Raw genomic sequence first — 19956 nt, forward strand, 5'->3', positions numbered from 1 at the left:
AGGTCAACATAATTTCCTAAGAAATGACAATTCTGCAATTATCTTTTTACCTACCCCATGCTAATTCTCCTTTTTTTGCTTTAGTAGTAAATGAAATCCAATTTCATTCAGGTATCAATGCCTCTAGCTAAAAGTCTACTTCATCTGGGCTCCAATCAAACTTGGCATAACCATAAACCTAAGAGCTGGCCAAGGACAGACAAACAGAACAAGTATTATGTAGATCTTCTAAGAATGTTGTTTAAAGAAGGCTGACTCAGGTCTGCGGGACATCCTTTCTACGCACCCCTGTCTTCCTTCTCCCTGCCACAAAGAATGGAGACTGGACAATAGAGACTCCAGCGCCCAACCTGGACCATGGGGTGACCTTGAGAATGGAAGTCAGGGCTAAGGATGGTGAAGCAAAAATATCAAAAGAGCAACGGTCCTTGATGACTTCATGGAGCTGACACAGGAGCTCAAGACTCCATGTGTCTCATTTATTTACAGAAGAGAATGAACACTTAAGTGTTTAAGCAACTGTTATTTTTTTTTTAATTTTCTATTACGTCTATTATTTCTCAGTGAAGAGGTAAAAATCATATTTCTTCCTTAGAGAGTGAAAACACTCCTTTATTCCAAGAATAAAGGCAAAGGAAAGCTAATATTTACAGGCCATTTCTCAGCACTATGAGATACACTAAAAAATAAGATGATGTGCGAAGATGACTGAATCATTCTTCCTAGAACCCAGAAGCACTGTTTTATACCATTGTTCTGGAAATCATCTTCAGTACAGTCATAAAATAATGCAAGTCAAAGAGCCTCACCATTCATCATGTCAAGAACAAATGTGATCCCCCCTCCCACCAGAACTATTTAATTTTATAGCACTCCTCGAGAATCCTTATCCAGTTTCAACTAAGGTCTAGCCAAAAAAATGTTATCTCTAGGATGATTTAAATTCCATCAATTTTACTTTCATTCAGATTTCTAACATTAAAAAAAAAAATCAAGCCTTAAGTCATAATGAGAATTTACAGTTACAAGGATGCCTATGTAAAAAAAAAAAAGAAATACAAAAGGAAATAAAGTATTGGTGAAGAGACAGAAAAACTGGCATCCCCAAACACTGCTGGTGGAAATGTAAAATGGTGTAGCCACTACCGAAAAAGCTGGTAATTCCTCAAAAAGCTAAACGCAGATTAACCGTATGACCCAACCATTTTACTCCTAGGTATATACCCACTAGAAATGAAAGCTGACTCCAATGGATACTTATAGTCAATCCTTACTGCATTAGTCACAATAGCCAAAAGGAAGAAAGAACCCAAACATCCATCATGGGTTCATCAACAAATGATGGAAAAGCAAAATGTAGTATATGAATACAATGCAGTATCCTTCACCCACCAAAAGGAAATTCTGGCACAGGCTACGACATGGATGAATCTGGAAAGTGTAATGCTAAGTAAAATAAGCCAGACAAAAGAAACCAAATATTGTATGATCCTACTTCTATGAGGTATCTAGAGTAAGGAAATTCATGGAGACAGAAAGCAGATTAGAGGTTACCGGGGCTGGGGGAAGGGAGGAATGGGGAGCTACTGCTTAAAGGCTACAGTTTTTTGTTTGGGGAGAAGAGTAAATTTTGAAAACAAACAGTGGTAATGGTTGTCCAACACCACAAATGTAATTATCGCCACAGAACTATATACTTCAACTATGGCTGAAATGGTGACTTTTATGCTATACTTATTTTTACAATTTATAAAACTTAATAATGTAATCTATCAAAAGCAATGAAGTATAGATTTTAAATGGGTAACTTACATAGGATGTGAATTACACCTCAACAAAACTTTTTTTTTTTTTTAAAGATTTTATTTATTTGACAGAGAGAAATCATAAATAAGCAGAGAGGCAGGCAGAGAGAGAGGAGGAAGCAGGCTCCCTGCTGAGCAGTAAGCCCGATGTGGGGCTCGAACCCAGGACCTGGGATCATGACCTGAGCCGAAGGCAGCAGCTTAACCCACTGAGCCACCCAGGCGCCCCACTTTTTTTTTTTTTTTTTTAAATCAAGTCTTATCTTATCTTATATACCACTACAAAAGGCAATCAAGAAGTAAAGTACTAAGTAAGGGGCATGGATCTCAGGTGTGTCACCAAAGGCAGACACTGGAGTGCAAGCGTCTCCTTTCTTCCTGCCATGCGCTGTCTCAGCCCTCAGGGAGGATGAGGCTGCCACCCAGCCTGCTCTCTTCACGCAGAGCAGCACCAAAGGAAGCACAGTTGACTTCCCACCCCATGCCCTTAATTTTCCCCAAGGGGGTAAGGGCTCATCTGACGGCTGAGAGACTGGAATATATTAAGCCACATTTTAAGAGTTACTCTGTTAAAGGCAGGTGACAAGCCATGCCTTGAACAACATCAAACACACTCCTTCCGGGGAGCCTGGGTGGCTCAGTCGGTTAAACATCTGCCTTCAGCTCAGGTCATGAACCCACGTGTGGCCCCCTACTCAGCAAGGGAGTCTGCTTTGCCTTCTTTCTGCCCCTCCTTGCTGCTTATGCTCACTCCGTCAAATAAGTAAACAAAAATCTTCAAAAAAAAAAAAAAAAAGGAAGAAAAACTGCACTCCTTCCTTTCTGTGTCCAATTACAACCAGCATGCTTTGGCTTCAGGTAAGCACACCTGAGCAGGGTCTACGGTCATGCTGCTGACTCAGTTCCTTAACTAGAGAGCTGGTTGACATAAATGGTCTTCCTTCCCCCATATACATACATGTACGTACATGTTCACCTGAACACATAGGTGTTCAGTTCACTTCACTTCACTTCTGAGCTGCATTAACCATCCAATAGACCAGAAGCTCTACACATTAGAGACTAGACTGTCATTTTCTGAAATAACGAGGTAGTTTCCATCCTTCATTTAGCTAATATGCTTTTTATGTCGTCTCTATCAGTCAGAAGCCCAGTGGCAATCAAGAGTGAGTGACACTTCGAACCCTTAACAACAGGGATATCTGTTAGGAATTCAAATAAAGAACATCAGTGTTAACTGTTCTTAGTGCAGTGATGACACTGTGGTTACATAGGAGAGGGTTAGTTCTCTTAGGTGATCACACTGCAGAATTTAGGAGGACGTAGGTGATATCTCCAGCTCATTTACAAATGGTTCAGCAAAACCATTTGTAAGAAAATAACAGAGCACTTGAGACACAAATGGAACAAAATGTGGAGGAAGGTAGGTAAAGATATGGCGTTCAATATGCCATTCTCTACACTTTCCTGTAGGTTTTAATTTTTCTCAAAAATAACAGCTGGGGAAAATACCAAAACAAAAATTCAGTGCTTCTGATAGATTATACAGAGTTCTCACCAATATTTAAGAAAACACCAAAACCCAATATAAATATTAGTAATGGACATTTATAATACTAATGGACACAATAACTGACAGTGATTGCTAAACATTTGAAAAATAAACTGCATTTAATAGTTAAAAATGGAAATTAAAATAAGATACCATTTTGGGGACACCTGAGTGGCTCAGTCAGATAAACATCTGCCTTTGGCTGGAGTCATGATCCCATGGCTCTGGGATCAAGCCCTGTGTTGGGCTCCTTGCTCAGCGGGGAGTCTGCTTAGCTCTCTCTCCCTCTACCCCTGCCACTGCTCATGCGCGCACTCTCTCTCTCTCTCTCTCCCTCACTTTCTCTCACTTGTGCATGCTTTCTCTCTCAAATAAAATCTTTAAAAATAAATAAAATAAAATAAGCTACCATTTTAATCCTAAAAACTTGGCAAAATTGACAAAGACATTATTCTAACATAGTGTAGAATATTATACAGATATCAAGATTATTGTAAGTATTATACTGGTATCAAAGACATATTTTCAGATAATATTTAATTATATGGAAAACAGAATACTACATGAAGTAAAAAATACATTACACAAAGTAGATTTATAATTTTTTAAAGAACAAAAACACAGTAGAATAAAAGTCTAAATATGACACTATTTTTGAGATCCTGGAGATTATGTCTGGAAAATAATTACAGGTCTGGATCAATAACCTGACCAGAATATTCTCCTGACAGACTGGCAAATAACCATGAAAAAAATAACAGTACAAAAATATCTACTATAAACTCAAACATAAGAGAAGAATGCAAATCAGGAAAATACTTGTTATTTTAAAAGGGATTAGTTTCTTAAAACCATAAAATTCATCTCTTTAAAGTAGAAGACAGAAAACTGACAATTTAAACAACTGTACACCAGAGTGGAGATGAAAGGGAAGGGAAATAAATAAACATATAAAGAAATTTAAGGGGGAAATCAACCTAAGATATTAAATCAGCCCTCTTTTCTCATGTGCCATAGAAAAGTCTCAGAAATTTTAACATGTAACTTTTTATATAAATTCAATTTAATTAACATACAGTGTATTATTAGTTTCAGAGGTAGAATTTAGCGATTCAACACTTGTGTATAACACCAAGTGCTCATTACTTCAAGTGCCTAACATGTAAGTTCTAAAGCAAACTTACCAATGTGTCTCTTATGCTTAAAGACCCTAGCCATCAACTTCTTTAAGTCCAAAGAAATAAAAATAAGTGAATTGGAAACAGACAAATCTCCTATACAGAATAATTCAAAATAATATATGTAGATATTCCACCCTCAAGGAAGTGAAGCATAACTCCCTGCTCCTGGAAATGTGGGTTGTGCATAGTGACTTCCTTCCAAAAAGCACCATCTAGAAGGAGGAGAGGAGTAACTTAAGGATGGAAAAATCTAACAAACAATACCTTAGCCGGGTGATCAAAGTCAACATCAACATGATGTCATACTGATAGCATTGTACCCTTCATATGATATGATGAGAATAGTACTGTGGTCTACCAAAAACATACTACCCAAGCCTCATCATGAGGAAAACATCAGACAAATTCCATTTTAGAGGGACATACTACAATACACATGAGTAGTCCTCTTTGAAACTGTCAAGGTCATCAAGAACTGTCACAGCCAAGAAAAGCCTAAGGAGATATCACTAAACTGTATACATTTATGGCATCCTGGATAGGATCCTGGCCATTAGGTAAAAACTAAAGATGTGTAAATAAAGTATGGAATTTAATTAATGATAATGTCTCAATATTGGTCCATCAATTGTGACAGAGGTACCATACAAATGTAAGATACTAGTAATACGGAAAACTGGGTGTCAAATATTTAGAAATTCTCCTATACTGTCTTCACAACTTTTCTATAAATCTAAAACTGTTTTAAAATAAAAAGTATACTGGGAATTATAATTAAATTTAATAGGTCACATTTTTAAATAATTTAAAGACTACTGTCAACCAGGAGAAATTTCTCTTAGCCTCCAGTGTTAGAAACTGAGTTCTACTTCTGAGAGGCAGTGAGGTTCTTATCTGTTTACTCAGTTAATCTTGATAATGCTCTAATCTTTGCTTTGGCCACTAGGAAGCTTGGATACAAATCTATTAGTAATTGTGAAGAATCTTAGAGCTTTTACAAAGTTCATACCTTCACGTCAGTTGCTCTAGTAATATTTTCACTCCTTTGTGATTTTTCATGCATATTTTATCACTTTTAATCTTATCCTATTATCAGTCTTCTTAAATCTCTTTAGAGGGAGGATTTATATATATATGAGACTATGTTTTTGTCTGATGATATAAAACTGCATTGTTGAAATTGCTGACTTCCCATTTGTCACGTCACTAAAATTCTGGGTAGTGACCCACTCAAGGGTTAAAACGGGGCAAATTACTAAAGCATCCAGCTTCAGCTTCTGAACTGCAAAATGGTGGTAACACCACCTGCTTTAACCAATGGTCATGAGGGCTAATGGGGTTCACATCTGCTAATATGCCTAGCACAGATAGAGAGAAGGAGCCTGAAAATGATAACGATCACATTATTATTAGTAACAAAAATAGCAATCATTATTTTCATTCTTAAAATGGAAAGAATGGAGCTGAATTACAAATTAATCATGGGCCACGTGATGACTTGCTCGGTGACCCAGACACACAAGGGTAGCTACCAAATTTAGGGGAATGAGAACAATAACTAAAGGTGGGTGGACAAAATGGGGAGGGTAAAGCCAAACGGGAAGAGGAGGAGGAGGAGGAAGACTTCTTACACAATGTCATTGCCAAAAACAAGTCTGAAAGCTTTAAGACAAGGTGAAATCTGATCACTCTTTAGCCTTGACTCCACTAGAATAATAAAAAGCAAAAAAAGAAAGAAAAAAAACACCCTCTAGTTTTTCTGGCACTCATTTCCCCAAAGCCTCCCAATCACAACAATCTCAGTAAGAGCCAAATAAACACCAAATCTGAACCTCTCCTTAGCCCAGACGATGCCAAGTTTATGTTTCACTGCCCCAAGTTTTTTGGTATTAGCACATTCAAACTCACACTTATTCTAGAAAAGGGGACAGACAGTGGGGATTTTTCATTAAAAGAACCATGCACTGTTGCAGTACTGGGTGCACAGTACCTCTAACTCCCTCAGTGATCCTAAGAGGACACATCCAGATGAGGACCTGAGGCTTAGTGGTGGAACTAGTTCACTCCAGGTTCTTATAGACAGTAGACGTCGGAGAATACTGAGCCCAGGTCAGTCTGACTACCAGGATTTCCCTCTTTCCACTATGCCAGAAACGTAACGCAAAGATTCCCTGCTAAAATCGATAGGCAAGGGGAACTAAATAAAATAGCTAATTCCTTAAAAAAATTGCTCAGCAGTGTGTTGGAAGTTCCTCTGTTACCTTATCAGTTCACACAATAACACCCCAGACTGGGTGCTGTCATTGTCCCAATTCCACATGTGAGAAAGCACAGAGGGTTTACTTGTTTCATCCTCACTGTGCAGGCTGAAACAGAGAAGGGATAAGGAATGGAGAGAGTGAGGAATCAACAGGAGAGAAAGACAGGGGTAAGAGCCAGGGGTGTCAGGGGGAGGGCAGCCACCTCGCAAGAGAAACTCTGAGCCTGGTCCCCAAGGCCACCAGTCTCTGCTCAAGGAGAGAGACGCTGGAGAAAAGGCCTCTGAAGGTGCTCATGACTCCAGGGCAACAGGCAGATGAAGGTGGGATTGCAGATTCGTACTAATGAAAACAGAACGAGTCATGAGTGTCATAGCCAGTAAGAAAAAAAAAAATGGCAAGGAAGACTGGACAGCCAATAAATCATTTCTGAACAGTAAACCTTCTGCTTCCTAAGGGTTTCGGATTGTTGTGGGTGGGGATGGAAGCCCCCAAGCACATTCTGATGGGCCAGAAAGAAGCTCATTTTTAAATTTACCGAGTTCACTAGAAGTTTTTAAATACTTCCAACCCCTCACACAGGTGAAGTACCTTAGAGTCGTACATCACTTCCCTGTATATTCTGTTAAGCAATGTTGTCCGAAACTACCTGATCATATATAGCCTCCTGGAGTATTTGTTTAACCTATACATTCCTGAGTACCCCAAGGAGATTTTGATCAGTAGGCTCAAAATTGGAGGCCCTGGGATCTGTGCTTGGAATAAATGAGTCAACCGATTCCTATCTTCAGGCTAGTTTGAAAAAACTGCTTTAACAGGACTCTCCCAACAAGCTTTCAAGGTAGATATCATGATCCCCATTTTACAGATAGGTTCAAAGAAGGAAAGGACAAGCCCAAGGTCACACAACTCACGTCCGGCAGAATGGAGAACTACAAATCACACTGTGACTCCACAGTCGGCATGCATGCCACCACACTGAAGTCTGAGCCAGAGCTAGCTTCGAAAGCCCACTCCTTGCTATCTTAATATGGCATCTGACACCAGGAAATGCGAGAAGAATACTACACAGCACCAGCAAGAAGAAATCAATTCCCTGGGTTGAGTAACACTCAATAAAAAAGGGAAGGAAAGGAGGGTCCTACTCCATCTGCAGTTCTTTTTTTTTTTTTTTTTTTTTTATTTACTTGAGAGAGAACACAAAGGAAGAGGGAGAAGCAGACCCCCAATGAGCAGGGAGCCTGACAGAGGGCTCAATCCCAAGATCTTGGAATCATGACCTGAGTAGAAGGCAGACACTTAACTCACTGAGCCACCCAGGCGCCCCTGCAGTTCGATTTTTGAGCCCTCAAATTTTGTTGGCCAATGGGGTATTGCCAACACCCACACTATTAGCAATGCTTTGACTAATAGGTCCATTTGGCTAAAATGATGGAAATATTTCTTCCACTATTGCACAAAGGTAGAAAAAAAGGTCCCTCTAGAAATAACATTAGACAATGTCACACCACAAGAAGAATGCTCTAGATGAGATCTTCACCCACACCCTGACATCCCCATTGGTGACAGCAGTCCAACAGTGACTAACTGTACCATCTGGGGTAAAGCTCAGACCACCCCCCCCAACCAGAGCCTGCTCCCACTGGCGGGCTAAGTAGCGGGGGTGTGCAGAGGTCATGTTTATGCATGGGTTCCCACTACCCTGAGACGGGCGGCTAATGATCATTTCCCAGGCGGCAGGATAATCACATGAAGAATGGCGCGCTTGTGAAACACGTCCTCTACTCACTCCTTTCTGGAAGTCTCTCAGGCTGAACTCTTATCAACTCTTATCAAGAAAAGGTCCAAATATGTATTTATACAGGTTTACCTGTCCTCTGGGAAATGATCCTCTTCTTCAGAGATCTGTTCAATACAGATTATCTAAATCATTTTCAAGATGAGAAAACTCCTCCCCTCCCCGTCCTGCTGCCTCTCTTGGGTATCCCCTGAAACCTGAGGTTAGGATGACAACAGAATTACAGACTTTGAGATTTCATGTTCAACCTGTCTCTATTACACACACACACACAGCCACTCTGTTAATTATAGCAGCTGCTACTTCACACCAAGTATATTTTAAATTGTCTCTGCCATGTAGCACATGCACATTTATAACATTCACAATTTATGGAAAAATATTGTGACTTCGACATATAGGCCTCTACACTCTGCAATGATTCAGGTACGTTAACATAAAAAGCAACACACTCATCCAATTAAAATAAGCTTCCTCAGAAAACAGATCTCTTGCCTTCATTTTAGGGCCCCCAAAATTCTATTATTCATCATGTAAAAAGTGCCTTTGGGAAAACGGTCACATTTCCTGATGGACTGTTCACATCTCCTTCAAATGTGTCCAATTTTAATGAATGGTCTTCACCTTGGACACCAACATTCCAGGCCTCATAGGAACAATGATGTTTGGGCATGTGCAGTGGAGGTGAAAGATGGATTCAAGATGTTACAAGTATGCAAAATCGCATGCAGATGTACAAACAGTACGTCCAGGCAAAGCGAGTTAAGAAAGCAATATATACAGACACCTGAGAATGGATGGACGCAAATAAAATCCAACTTGTAATTAACATACCGTGCTGTGACACCTGTTGCCTTCCACGATAAGAAGTCTGGGAGATCAAAGAAATGTCCCGCCTTATCCCAGCATGTCTCTCTCAAGTTCTGCCAAATTAAATATATATTAGAATCAATTATGGGCCTTTTTCCCCTATCCCTCCCCTCTTTCAATAATGTTTCAAATTTTTCAAAACAAAAGCACAGCCAACAATGTCCCATAAAACATCTGTTCAGGGGCTGAGGGCCGGGGACAGGGCAGGGATGGTATGTATAGTACCTATCTACGAAAGAAAAACTGGCAATTATTGATCCTTCTAAAAATGATCATCATTTCCCTTTTATCCCCTTGGCCGGGCTGGAGGGGGAAGGAGCATACTCTGTGAGGGTGTGCAATCCATCTTTCCAGGGAGGGGTCACAGCATACACTTCAAGACACACAGCAAGATTTCAAAGCTGAACGGTCATAAGCTGGGAAGAAACTGCACTAAGAAACTGCCCCATGAGATGGAATGTGTCCCGCCATGCAGAATTCTCCCCCATCAACGGGTTACAAAGGCAGGAGAACAGTTGGTCCCTGCCTTCAAAGAACGTCCAGTCTGAGCCAAAGAGAATGGCACATACCCAAATTATTCTTATAAAATACCTAAACGTTTGTTTCTTCCAGTATGTTCCACACTGCCAGTGTGGTCAGATTTTTTTCTTGCGATTGGGCTTTTTCCTCCCTCTGCCACCTCTGTCTAGGACACTGATTCCTCACCCACCACCCTGTTGCCTCCCAGGGTCCACATCACCTGCCCCCGTTGGTTAACCCTATCCACCCTTCCTTGAAGAAGCCTTCCAGGATCTCCCACTTGGGGTAGGTCTGAGTCTCATATAACCCACACCACCCTGCAATTATTTGTGTACCGTCTTTCTTTACTGCAAGAGTGTAAGCTCTACAATGTTGAGGACCTTGTCAGGCTTATGGACTACGATATACCCCACAACTCTCTCCTCTCCTCCCCTCCACAGGACTGGATGGTTAGCCGTGAGGCAGAAGCTACCAGACTCCAGCCCCCCTTACACATTTAACTGGACCAGGGATGGACATGTGACCTAACTGAACCAATCAGGTTCCTTCTATTCAGGATCCAAATGGAGTCATTTAACTTCTGCCTATGAATAAGGAGAGATAAACCTGGAAACTGTAAAGTGGAATTTTTTGCCAAGTACCTAGAGAAGTAGAACTTCACAAAGAGAAGAGTAAAGTAGACAGAAGCAGTAGCAAGAAAGGTTTCCTACCAGCCAGGCAAATCTCCAAGTCCTGGTTTCAATTATTCCCTTCCCAAGAGGCTACAATAAAAGGAATGTATCATAAGCACAAGAGTATCTTGGGGAACCTTAGGGTCACAGTGAAGAAGATCCACAAGAGAGATATTCCAGAATCTGTGAGAGGGTGATACACACCAGACACTCAATAAATATTTGCTGAACAACTAGACAACCTCTCACTTTCACCTTCCAACCTCTTTCATTTGAGGCACGCTTCAGAGTCTAGAAATGGATTTCACCTGTGTTATCTCCTTAGAATGAGGGAAAGTTCTGAGTATTATTACATCTACTTTATAGACATATGACTGGCCTTTATCTACATTTGCCCTCAAATTCTCTGAGTTCTTCCTACTTCCCCCCCTTCCCTATCACTACTATATAAGCTATCTATGTGCACGACAGCAAAAGTATAATCCCATGTCCAGGGTCCCATTTAAACAACAGTAATATCAAAAGGGTTCAGCAGTAAATGACAGTGTGAAGCCCATTTTCCATTACTGTTGTTATTTGTTTTAAATTCCTAGGCACTGGGACGCCTGGGTGGCTCAGTTGGTTAAGCAGCTGCCTTCGGCTCAGGTCATGATCCCAGCGTCCTGGGATCGAGTCCCACATCAGGCTCCCTGCTCATCGGGGAGCCTGCTTCTCCCTCTGCCTCTGCCTGCCATTCTGTCTGCCTGTGCTTGCTCTCTCTCCCTCTCTCTCTCTGACAAATAAATAAATAAAATCTTAAAAAAAAAGGGGGGGGGAGTCAAGATGGCGGAGAAGTAGCAGGCTGAGACTACTTCAGGTAGCAGGAGATCAGCTAGATAGCTTATCTAAAGATTGCAAACACCTACAAATCCAACAGGAGATTGAAGAGAAGAAGAACAGCAATTCTAGAAACAGAAAATCAACCACTATCTGAAAGGTAGGACTGGCGGAGAAGTGAATCCAAAGCGACGGGAAGATAGACCGCGGGGGGAGGGGCCGGCTCCCAGCGAGCGGCGGAGCAACAGAGCACAAAATCGGGACTTTTAAAAGTCTGTTCCTCTGAGGGACATCGCTCCAGAGGCTTAACTGGGGTGAAGCCCAGGCGGGGTCAGCGCGGCCTCAGGTCCCAGAGGGTCACAGAAGGATTGGGGGTGTCTGAGTGTCGCAGAGCTCACAGGTATTAGAACAGGGAAGCCGGCTACAGAGACAGAGCCAAGGAGTAAGCTCTAAACTCGGGGTTACCTTGAACCGGTCGCAGGCTCGGTCAGCTCGGAGCGCGGCCGGAGGCCAGGGTGACGGGAGTCATTGGGCGCTGTTCTCTGAGGGCGCACTGAGGAGTGGGCCCCCGCCATCTTCATTCCCGCCCTCCGGAACTCTATGGAAAGCGCTCAGGGAACAAAAGCTCCCGAAAGCAAACCCAGCAAACCCGAGCGGATTACTCAGCCCGGCCCCGGGTAAGGGCGGTGCAACTCCGCCTGGGGCAAAGACGCTTGAGAATCACTACAACAGGCCCCTCCCCCAGAAGATCAACGGGAAACCCAGCCAGGACCAAGTTCACCTACCAAGAAGTGCAGTTTCAATACCAAGCAGAGCGGCGGAATTCCAGAGGAGAAGAAAGCAAAGCATGGAACTCATGGCTTTCTCCCCATGATTCTTTAGCCTTGCAGTTAATTTAATTTTTTTTCCTTTTTCAATTTTTTTTTCTCTTCTTCTGCTAAATTTTTTTAACTTTTACCGTTTTCTTTTTTAACGTTTTTTAAATAGTTTAATATATATATATATATATTTTCCTTTTCATATTTTTTATCGGCTTTCTTTTTTTAATAGTTTTTTTTTTTTCTCTTTCTGAACCCCTTTTTATCCCCTTTCTCCCCCCTGACGATTTGGGATCTCTTCTGATTTGGCTAAAGCATATTTTCCTGGGGTTGTTGCCACCCTTTTAGTATTTTACTTGCTCCTTCATATACTCTGACCTGGACAAAATGACAAGGCGGAAAAATTCACCACAAAAATAGAACAAGAGGCAGTACCAAAGGCTAGGGACCTAATCAATACAGACATTGGTAATATGTCAGATATAGAGTTCAGAATGATGATTCTCAAGGTTCTAGCCGGGCTTGAAAAAGGCATGGAAGATATTAAAGCAACCCTCTCGGGAGATATAAAAGCCCTTTCTGGAGAAATAAAAGAACTAAAATCTAACCAAGTTGAAATCAAAAAAGCTATTAATGAGGTGCAATCAAAAATGGAGGCTCTCACTGCTAGGATAAATGAGGTAGAAGAAAGAATTAGCGATATAGAAGACCAAATGACAGAGAATAAAGAAGCTGAGCAAAAGAGGGACAAAGAGCTACTGAACCACGAGGGGAGAATTCGAGAGATAAGTGACACCATAAGACGAAACAACATTAGAATAATTGGGATTCCAGAAGAAGAGGAAACGGAGAGGAGAGAAGAAGGTATGTTGGAGAGAATTATTGCAGAGAATTTCCCCAATATGGCAAAGGGAACAAGCATCAATATCCAGGAGGTTCAGAGAACCCCCCTCAAAATCAATAAGAATAGATCCACATCCCGTCACCTAATAGTAAAATTTACAAGTCTTAGTGACAAAGAAAAGATCCTGAAAGCAGCCCGGGAAAAGAAGTCTGTAACATACAATGGTAAAAATATTAGATTGGCAGCAGACTTATCCACAGAGACCTGGCAGGCCAGAAAGAGCTGGCATGATATATTCAGAGTACTAAATGAGAAAAACATGCAGCCAAGAATACTATATCCAGCTAGGCTATCATTGAAAATAGAAGGAGAGATTAAAAGCTTCCAGGACAAACAAAAACTGAAAGAATTTGCAAATACCAAACCAGCTCTACAGGAAATACTGAAAGGGGTCCTCTAAGCAAAGAGAGACCCTAAAACTAGTAGGTCAGAAAGAAACAGAGACAATATACAATAACAGTCACCTTACAGGCAATACAATGGCACTAAATTCATATCTCTCAATACTTACCCTGAATGTTAATGGGCTAAATGCCCCAATCAAAAGACACAGGGTATCAGAATGGATAAAAAAACAAAACCCATCTATATGTTGCCTACAAGAAACTCATCTTAAACCCGAAGACACCTCCAGGTTTAAAGTGAGGGGGTGGAAAAGAATTTATCATGCTAATGGACATCAGAAGAAAGCAGGAGTGGCAATCCTTATATCAGATCAATTAGATTTTAAGCCAAAGACTATAATAAGAGATGAGGAAGGACACTATATCATACTCAAAGGAACTGTCCAACAAGAAGATCTAACAATTTTAAATATCTATGCCCCTAACGTGGGAGCAGCCAACTATATAAACCAATTAATAACAAAATCAAAGAAACACAACGACAAGAATACAATAATAGTAGGGGATTTTAACACTCCCCTCACTGAAATGGACAGATCATCCAAGCAAAAGATCAACAAGGAAATCAAGGCCTTAAATGACACACTGGACCAGATGGACATCACAGATATATTCAGAACATTTCATCCCAAAGCAACAGAATACACATTCTTCTCTAGTGCACATGGAACATTCGCCAGAATAGATCACATTCTTGGTCCTAAATCAAGTCTCAACTGGTATCAAAAGATTGGGATCATTCCCTGCATATTTTCAGACCACAATGCTCTGAAGCTAGAACTCAATCACAAGAGGAAATTTGGAAAGAACCCAAATACATGGAGACTAAACAGCATCCTTCTAAAGAATGAATGGGTCAACCAGGAAATTAAAGAAAAATTGAAAAAATTTATGGAAACAAATGATAATGAAAACACAATGGTTCAGAATCTGTGGGACACAACAAAGGCAGTCCTGAGAGGAAAATATATAGCGGTACAAGCCTTTCTCAAGAAACAAGAAAGGTCTCAGGTACACAACCTAACCCTACACCTAAAGGAGCTGGAGAAAGAACAAGAAAGAAACCCTAAACCCAGCAGGAGAAGAGAAATCATAAAGATCAGAGCAGAAATCAATGAAATAGAAACCAAAAAAACAATAGAACAAATCAACAAAACTAGGAGCTGGTTCATTGAAAGAATTAATAAGATTGATAAACCCCTAGCCAGACTTATCAAAAAGAAAAGAGAAAGGACCCAAATAAATAAAATCATGAATGAAAGAGGAGAGATCACAACGAACACCAAAGAAATACAGACAATTTTAAGAACATACTATGAGCAACTCTACGCCAACAAATTGGACAATCTGGAAGAAATGGATGCATTCCTAGAGACATATAAACTACCACAACTGAACCAGGAAGAAATAGAAAGCCTGAACAGACCCATAACCAGTAAGGAGATTGAAACAGTCATCAAAAATCTCCAAACAAACAAAAGCCCAGGGCCAGACGGCTTCCCAGGGGAATTCTACCAAACATTTAAAGAAGAACTAATTCCTATTCTCCTGAAACTGTTCCAAAAAATAGAAATAGAAGGAAAACTTCCAAACTCATTTTATGAGGCCAGCATCACCTTGATCCCAAAAGCAGACAAGGATCCCATCAAAAAAGAGAACTACAGACCAATATCCTTGACGAACACAGATGCAAAAATTCTCGCCAAAATACTAGCCAATAGGATTCAACAGTACATTAAAAGGATTATTCACCACGACCAAGTGGGATTTATTCCAGGGCTGCAAGGTTGGTTCAACATCCGCAAATCAATCAATGTGATACAACACACTAATAAAAGAAAGAACAAGAATCATATGATACTCTCCATAGATGCTGAAAAAGCATTTGACAAAGTACAGCATCCCTTCCTGATCAAAACTCTTCAAAGTGTAGGGATAGATGGCACATACCTCAATATTATCAAAGCCATCTATGAAAAACCCACCGCAAATATCATTCTCAATGGAGAAAAACTGAAAGCTTTTCCGCTAAGGTCAGGAACACGGCAGGGATGTCCGTTATCACCACTGCTATCCAACATAGTACTAGAAGTCCTAGCCTCAGCAATCAGACAACAAAAGGAAATTAAAGGCATCCAAATCGGCAAAGAAGAAGTCAAACTATCACTCTTTGCAGATGATATGATACTATATGTGGAAAACCCAAAAGACTCCACTCCAAAACTGCTAGAACTTGTACAGGAATTCAGTAAAGTGTCAGGATATAAAATCAATGCACAGAAATCAGTTGCATTTCTCTACACCAACAACAAGACAGAAGAAAGAGAAATTAAGGAGTCCATCCCATTTACAATTGCACCCAAAACTATAAGATACCTAGGAATAAACCTAACCAAAGAGACTAAGAATCTATACACAGAAAACTATAAAGTACCCATGAAAGAAATTGAGGAAGACACAAAGAAATGGAAAAATGTTCCATGCTCCTGGATTGGAAGAATAAATATTGTGAAAATGTCTATGCTACCTAAAGCAATCTACACATTTAATGCAATTCCTATCAAAGTACCATCCATTTTTTTCAAAGAAATGGAACAAATAATCCTAAAATTTATATGGAACCAGAAAAGACCTCGAATAGCCAAAGGAATATTGAAAAAGAAAGCCAAAGTTGGTGGCATCACAATTCCGGACTTCAAGCTCTATTACAAAGCTGTCATCATCAAGACAGCATGGTACTGGCACAAAAACAGACACCTAGATCAATGGAACAGAATAGAGAGCCCAGAAATAGACCCTCAACTCTATGGTCAACTCATCTTCGACAAAGCAGGAAAGAATGTCCAATGGAAAAAAGACAGCCTCTTCAATAAATGGTGTTGGGAAAATTGGACAGCCACATGCAGAAAAATGAAATTGGATCATTTCCTTACACCACACACGAAAATAGACTCAAAATGGATGAAGGATCTCAATGTGAGACAGGAATCCATCAAAATCCTCGAGGAGAACACAGGCAGCAACCTCTTCGACCTCAGCCGCAGCAACATCTTCCTAGGAACATCACCAAAGGCAAGGGAAGCAAGGGCAAAAATGAACTATTGGGATTTTATCAAGATCAAAAGCTTTTGCACAGCAAAGGAAACAGTGAACAAAACCAAAAGACAACTGACAGAATGGGAGAAGATATTTGCAAATGACATATCAGATAAAGGGCTAGTGTCCAAAATCTATAAAGAACTTAGCAAACTCAACACCCAAAGAACAAATAATCCAATCAAGAAATGGGCAGAGGACATGAACAGATATTTCTGCAAAGAAGACATCCAGATGGCCAACAGACACATGAAAAAGTGCTCCATATCACTTGGCATCAGGGAAATACAAATCAAAACCACCATGAGATATCACCTCACACCAGTCAGAATGGCTAAAATTAACAAGTCAGGAAATGACAGATGCTGGCGAGGATGCGGAGAAAGGGGAACCCTCCTACACTGTTGCTGGGAATGCAAGCTGGTGCAACCACTCTGGAAAACAGCATGGAGGTTCCTCAAAATGTTGAAAATAGAACTACCCTATGACCCAGCAATTGCACTGCTGGGTATTTACCCTAAAGATACAAACGTAGTGATCCGAAGGGGCACGTGCACCCGAATGTTTATAGCAGCAATGTCTACAATAGCCAAACTATGGAAAGAACCTAGATGTCCATCTACAGACGAATGGATAAAGAAGATGTGGTATATATACACAATGGAATACTATGCAGCCATCAAAAGAAATGAAATCTTGCCATTTGCGACGACGTGGATGGAACTAGAGGGTATCATGCTTAGCGAAATAAGTCAATTGGAGAAAGACAACTATCATATGATCTCCCTGATATGAGGGAGAGGAGATGCAACATGGAGGGTTAAGGGGGTAGGAGAAGAGAAAATGAAACAAGATGGGATTGGGAGGGAGACAAACCATAAGTGACTCTTAATCTCACAAAACAAACTGAGGGTTGATGGGGGGAGGGGGGTTGGGCAGGGGGTGGCGTTATGGATATTGAGGAGGGTATGTGCTATGGTGAGTGCTGTGAAGTGTGTAAGCCTGGCGATTCGCAGACCTGTACCCCTGGGGATAAAAATATATGTTTATAAAAAATAAAAAAAAAAAATTTTAAAGTCAAAAAAAAAAAAATCCATCAGTAGATCCTAAAGAAATGTGAAAACTTTTGAATAAAATATGGTTCACAGTAAAAAAAAAAAAAAAAAAAAAATTCCTAAGCACTTAGGTGAGAGCTTACATCTAGAAAGAGCTAGGCTTCTCTTTTAACACCCATACATGTTCATGACAAACAAGGCAAAACTTAGAGCTGACTAAATGTGCCTATCCCATCTATAAACTGGTGGTATCCTCAGGCCCTAACAGGGTCACAATCAGGAAAATGGTAGCCTTTGAAACTGTGTGAGTCAACCTAGCAGTCTGCCTTCTTCGGGGCAGTCCATGACATCTCTTTCCCTGTGCTCTCAGTGGTCAGTTTCTAGGAAGAAGGAGAAAAGGCAGCCTCCTTTCACAGGCTCGAGGAGTCCTGGGCTGGTCACTAGAAATGAATGGCTGAACCACAGCAGCAACAACCAGCGCTTCAAGCGAAAGCTGAACAAGGTTCCTAAACTCTGAAAACAACTGCTTCTATTAGATCTTGTATACGGCCATTAAGGATTTCACATAATGAGAGCTTTCAGTCTGGACAACCTGGAGCCACGCAGACAGCCACCGTGGACAATGGGACCTGAGCAAATGTCTCCAAGAGAACCTCAAGCTTCTTGTCAAAAAGAGACACACTGTGGTAGGAGGCGTGAGGCAGCCAGGGAATGTCATTTCTTATGGAGACCAGGCCAGCTTCATCTACCAACGCCACAGACCCGAGTCCAACGTCTGTCTATCAGATGAGAAACCAGAAGCATCTAATTAGAAGCATGAGGTATCCTTAAGAACACACGTGGTCTTGGAGGAAGAGAGAGCAGTCTGGTCCCTGCTTTCTCTACAAAGCAGTCTGGAGATTAGCCAGCAAAGAGAAGGGGGCAGAGTTTGCAGGGATGAGAAGGAATGTCTCCTGATGCTTGATCTCTCATTCTGAGATGCTGACAGACTATATGTAAGGATCCCATGCTGTTCTCATGTTGGGTAACATGATGCACAAGTGCTTTGTCATCAGATGCCAGATGGGCCAAGAGCATGTAACCCCATGGATGGATTTTTAATCCAATTCTGTGGGGAAAATCTCTCCTTCCCTTCCACTCCCCAGCCAGTACACAGTCCCAGCTGAGGGGCTCAATCTTACTGAATTAATTCTATTTTTTGAACCATCGGGCCTGTCACTATCTTTCCTATATTCCTCCGCAGCTCACAAGAGCCCCCGTATGCCTCATCTCATGTGATTCTCCGTGCGGTTCAGAGGTGTGTAGGTGAATATACAGTAGTCCAATTTCAGACAGGGCTTAGGCTTAAGTCACATAGGACTTCTAGCTCTACAGTGAATGTTCTTTTCTCCCACTGTGCCACAGTCACCATCCTGAGGCTCCTGGACCCATCAGAAATGGGGGTTTGGCCTCTGGGAAACGTCAGGATAGAAGCCACTGCCATTCTTTACAGAAGAAAACAAACAAATAAAAGCCCTTCCAAACACATTTCTGTACACTAAAAACCTTCAGAGACTTCTTCCAATCCTGATCAGCTCATTTAACTTCTACCAACCGAAAAATACCTTCCATGCACGGAGGGTGAATGGGGGAGGAGAAAGCCCAGAGCAGGCCCTCAACACTAGTCAGGCTTAGCTGTATCCTATCATGTGACAGCTGAAGCCAGTGCACACTAGACGCTCTCTATGCGGAAGGAGTTAAGCCTATCTTCCGGTTACCAAGCAACTAACAAAAACTAGTCTTTTCAAGAAAAAAAGAAATCAGTGGTGATTTGGGATGTATGACTTGGCATGAAAGGCTTCTGCATTCCAATAACAATCCTTTGAGCTAAGCAATCCCCCAGGCTTGAAAGCAGCTAAAGAGAACAACTTCTTACTTTTTTTTTTAAATCATCTATTACTTCATAAAACCACAGCATTTCTTGGGAGGCGGCTACAACTCCAAGTGCACACAGCTGCAGGTCTCAGCAGAGGGTGGGGAAAGAGCAATATATCCAAGAGTCAGAGCCAGGCAGCAGCCGCCCTGCCGGCCTCGGGCCAGGGCAATGTAACTTTCTCCCTTGCCCTTTCCCTGTGCGTCCAAGGAGGCAGGGAGGTATCTTCCGGCTTCTCAAAGCTGAAGGAACTAATGGGGAACATGAAGCAAGTCCTGCAGGGTATGTCGGAAGACA

At 41.2% G+C, this 19956-nt stretch overlaps 1 protein-coding gene across 10 annotated transcripts in view; it reads right to left on the reverse strand.

Annotated features, from left to right (window-relative positions):
* Positions 1 to 19956, reverse strand: part of FGGY (FGGY carbohydrate kinase domain containing) — a 414785-nt gene that overhangs the window by 328703 nt on the left and 66126 nt on the right. For all 10 annotated transcript variants that reach the window (XM_047726124.1, XM_047726127.1, XM_047726128.1 and 7 more), the window contains one exon: positions 9429 to 9517. In XM_047726124.1, the coding sequence (XP_047582080.1) occupies positions 9429 to 9517 (89 nt within the window). The remainder of the gene's footprint in view (positions 1 to 9428; positions 9518 to 19956) is intronic.

The sequence above is a fragment of the Lutra lutra genome, chromosome 4, assembly GCF_902655055.1.
Source record: "Lutra lutra chromosome 4, mLutLut1.2, whole genome shotgun sequence".
NCBI classification, from domain to species: Eukaryota; Metazoa; Chordata; class Mammalia; order Carnivora; family Mustelidae; genus Lutra; species Lutra lutra.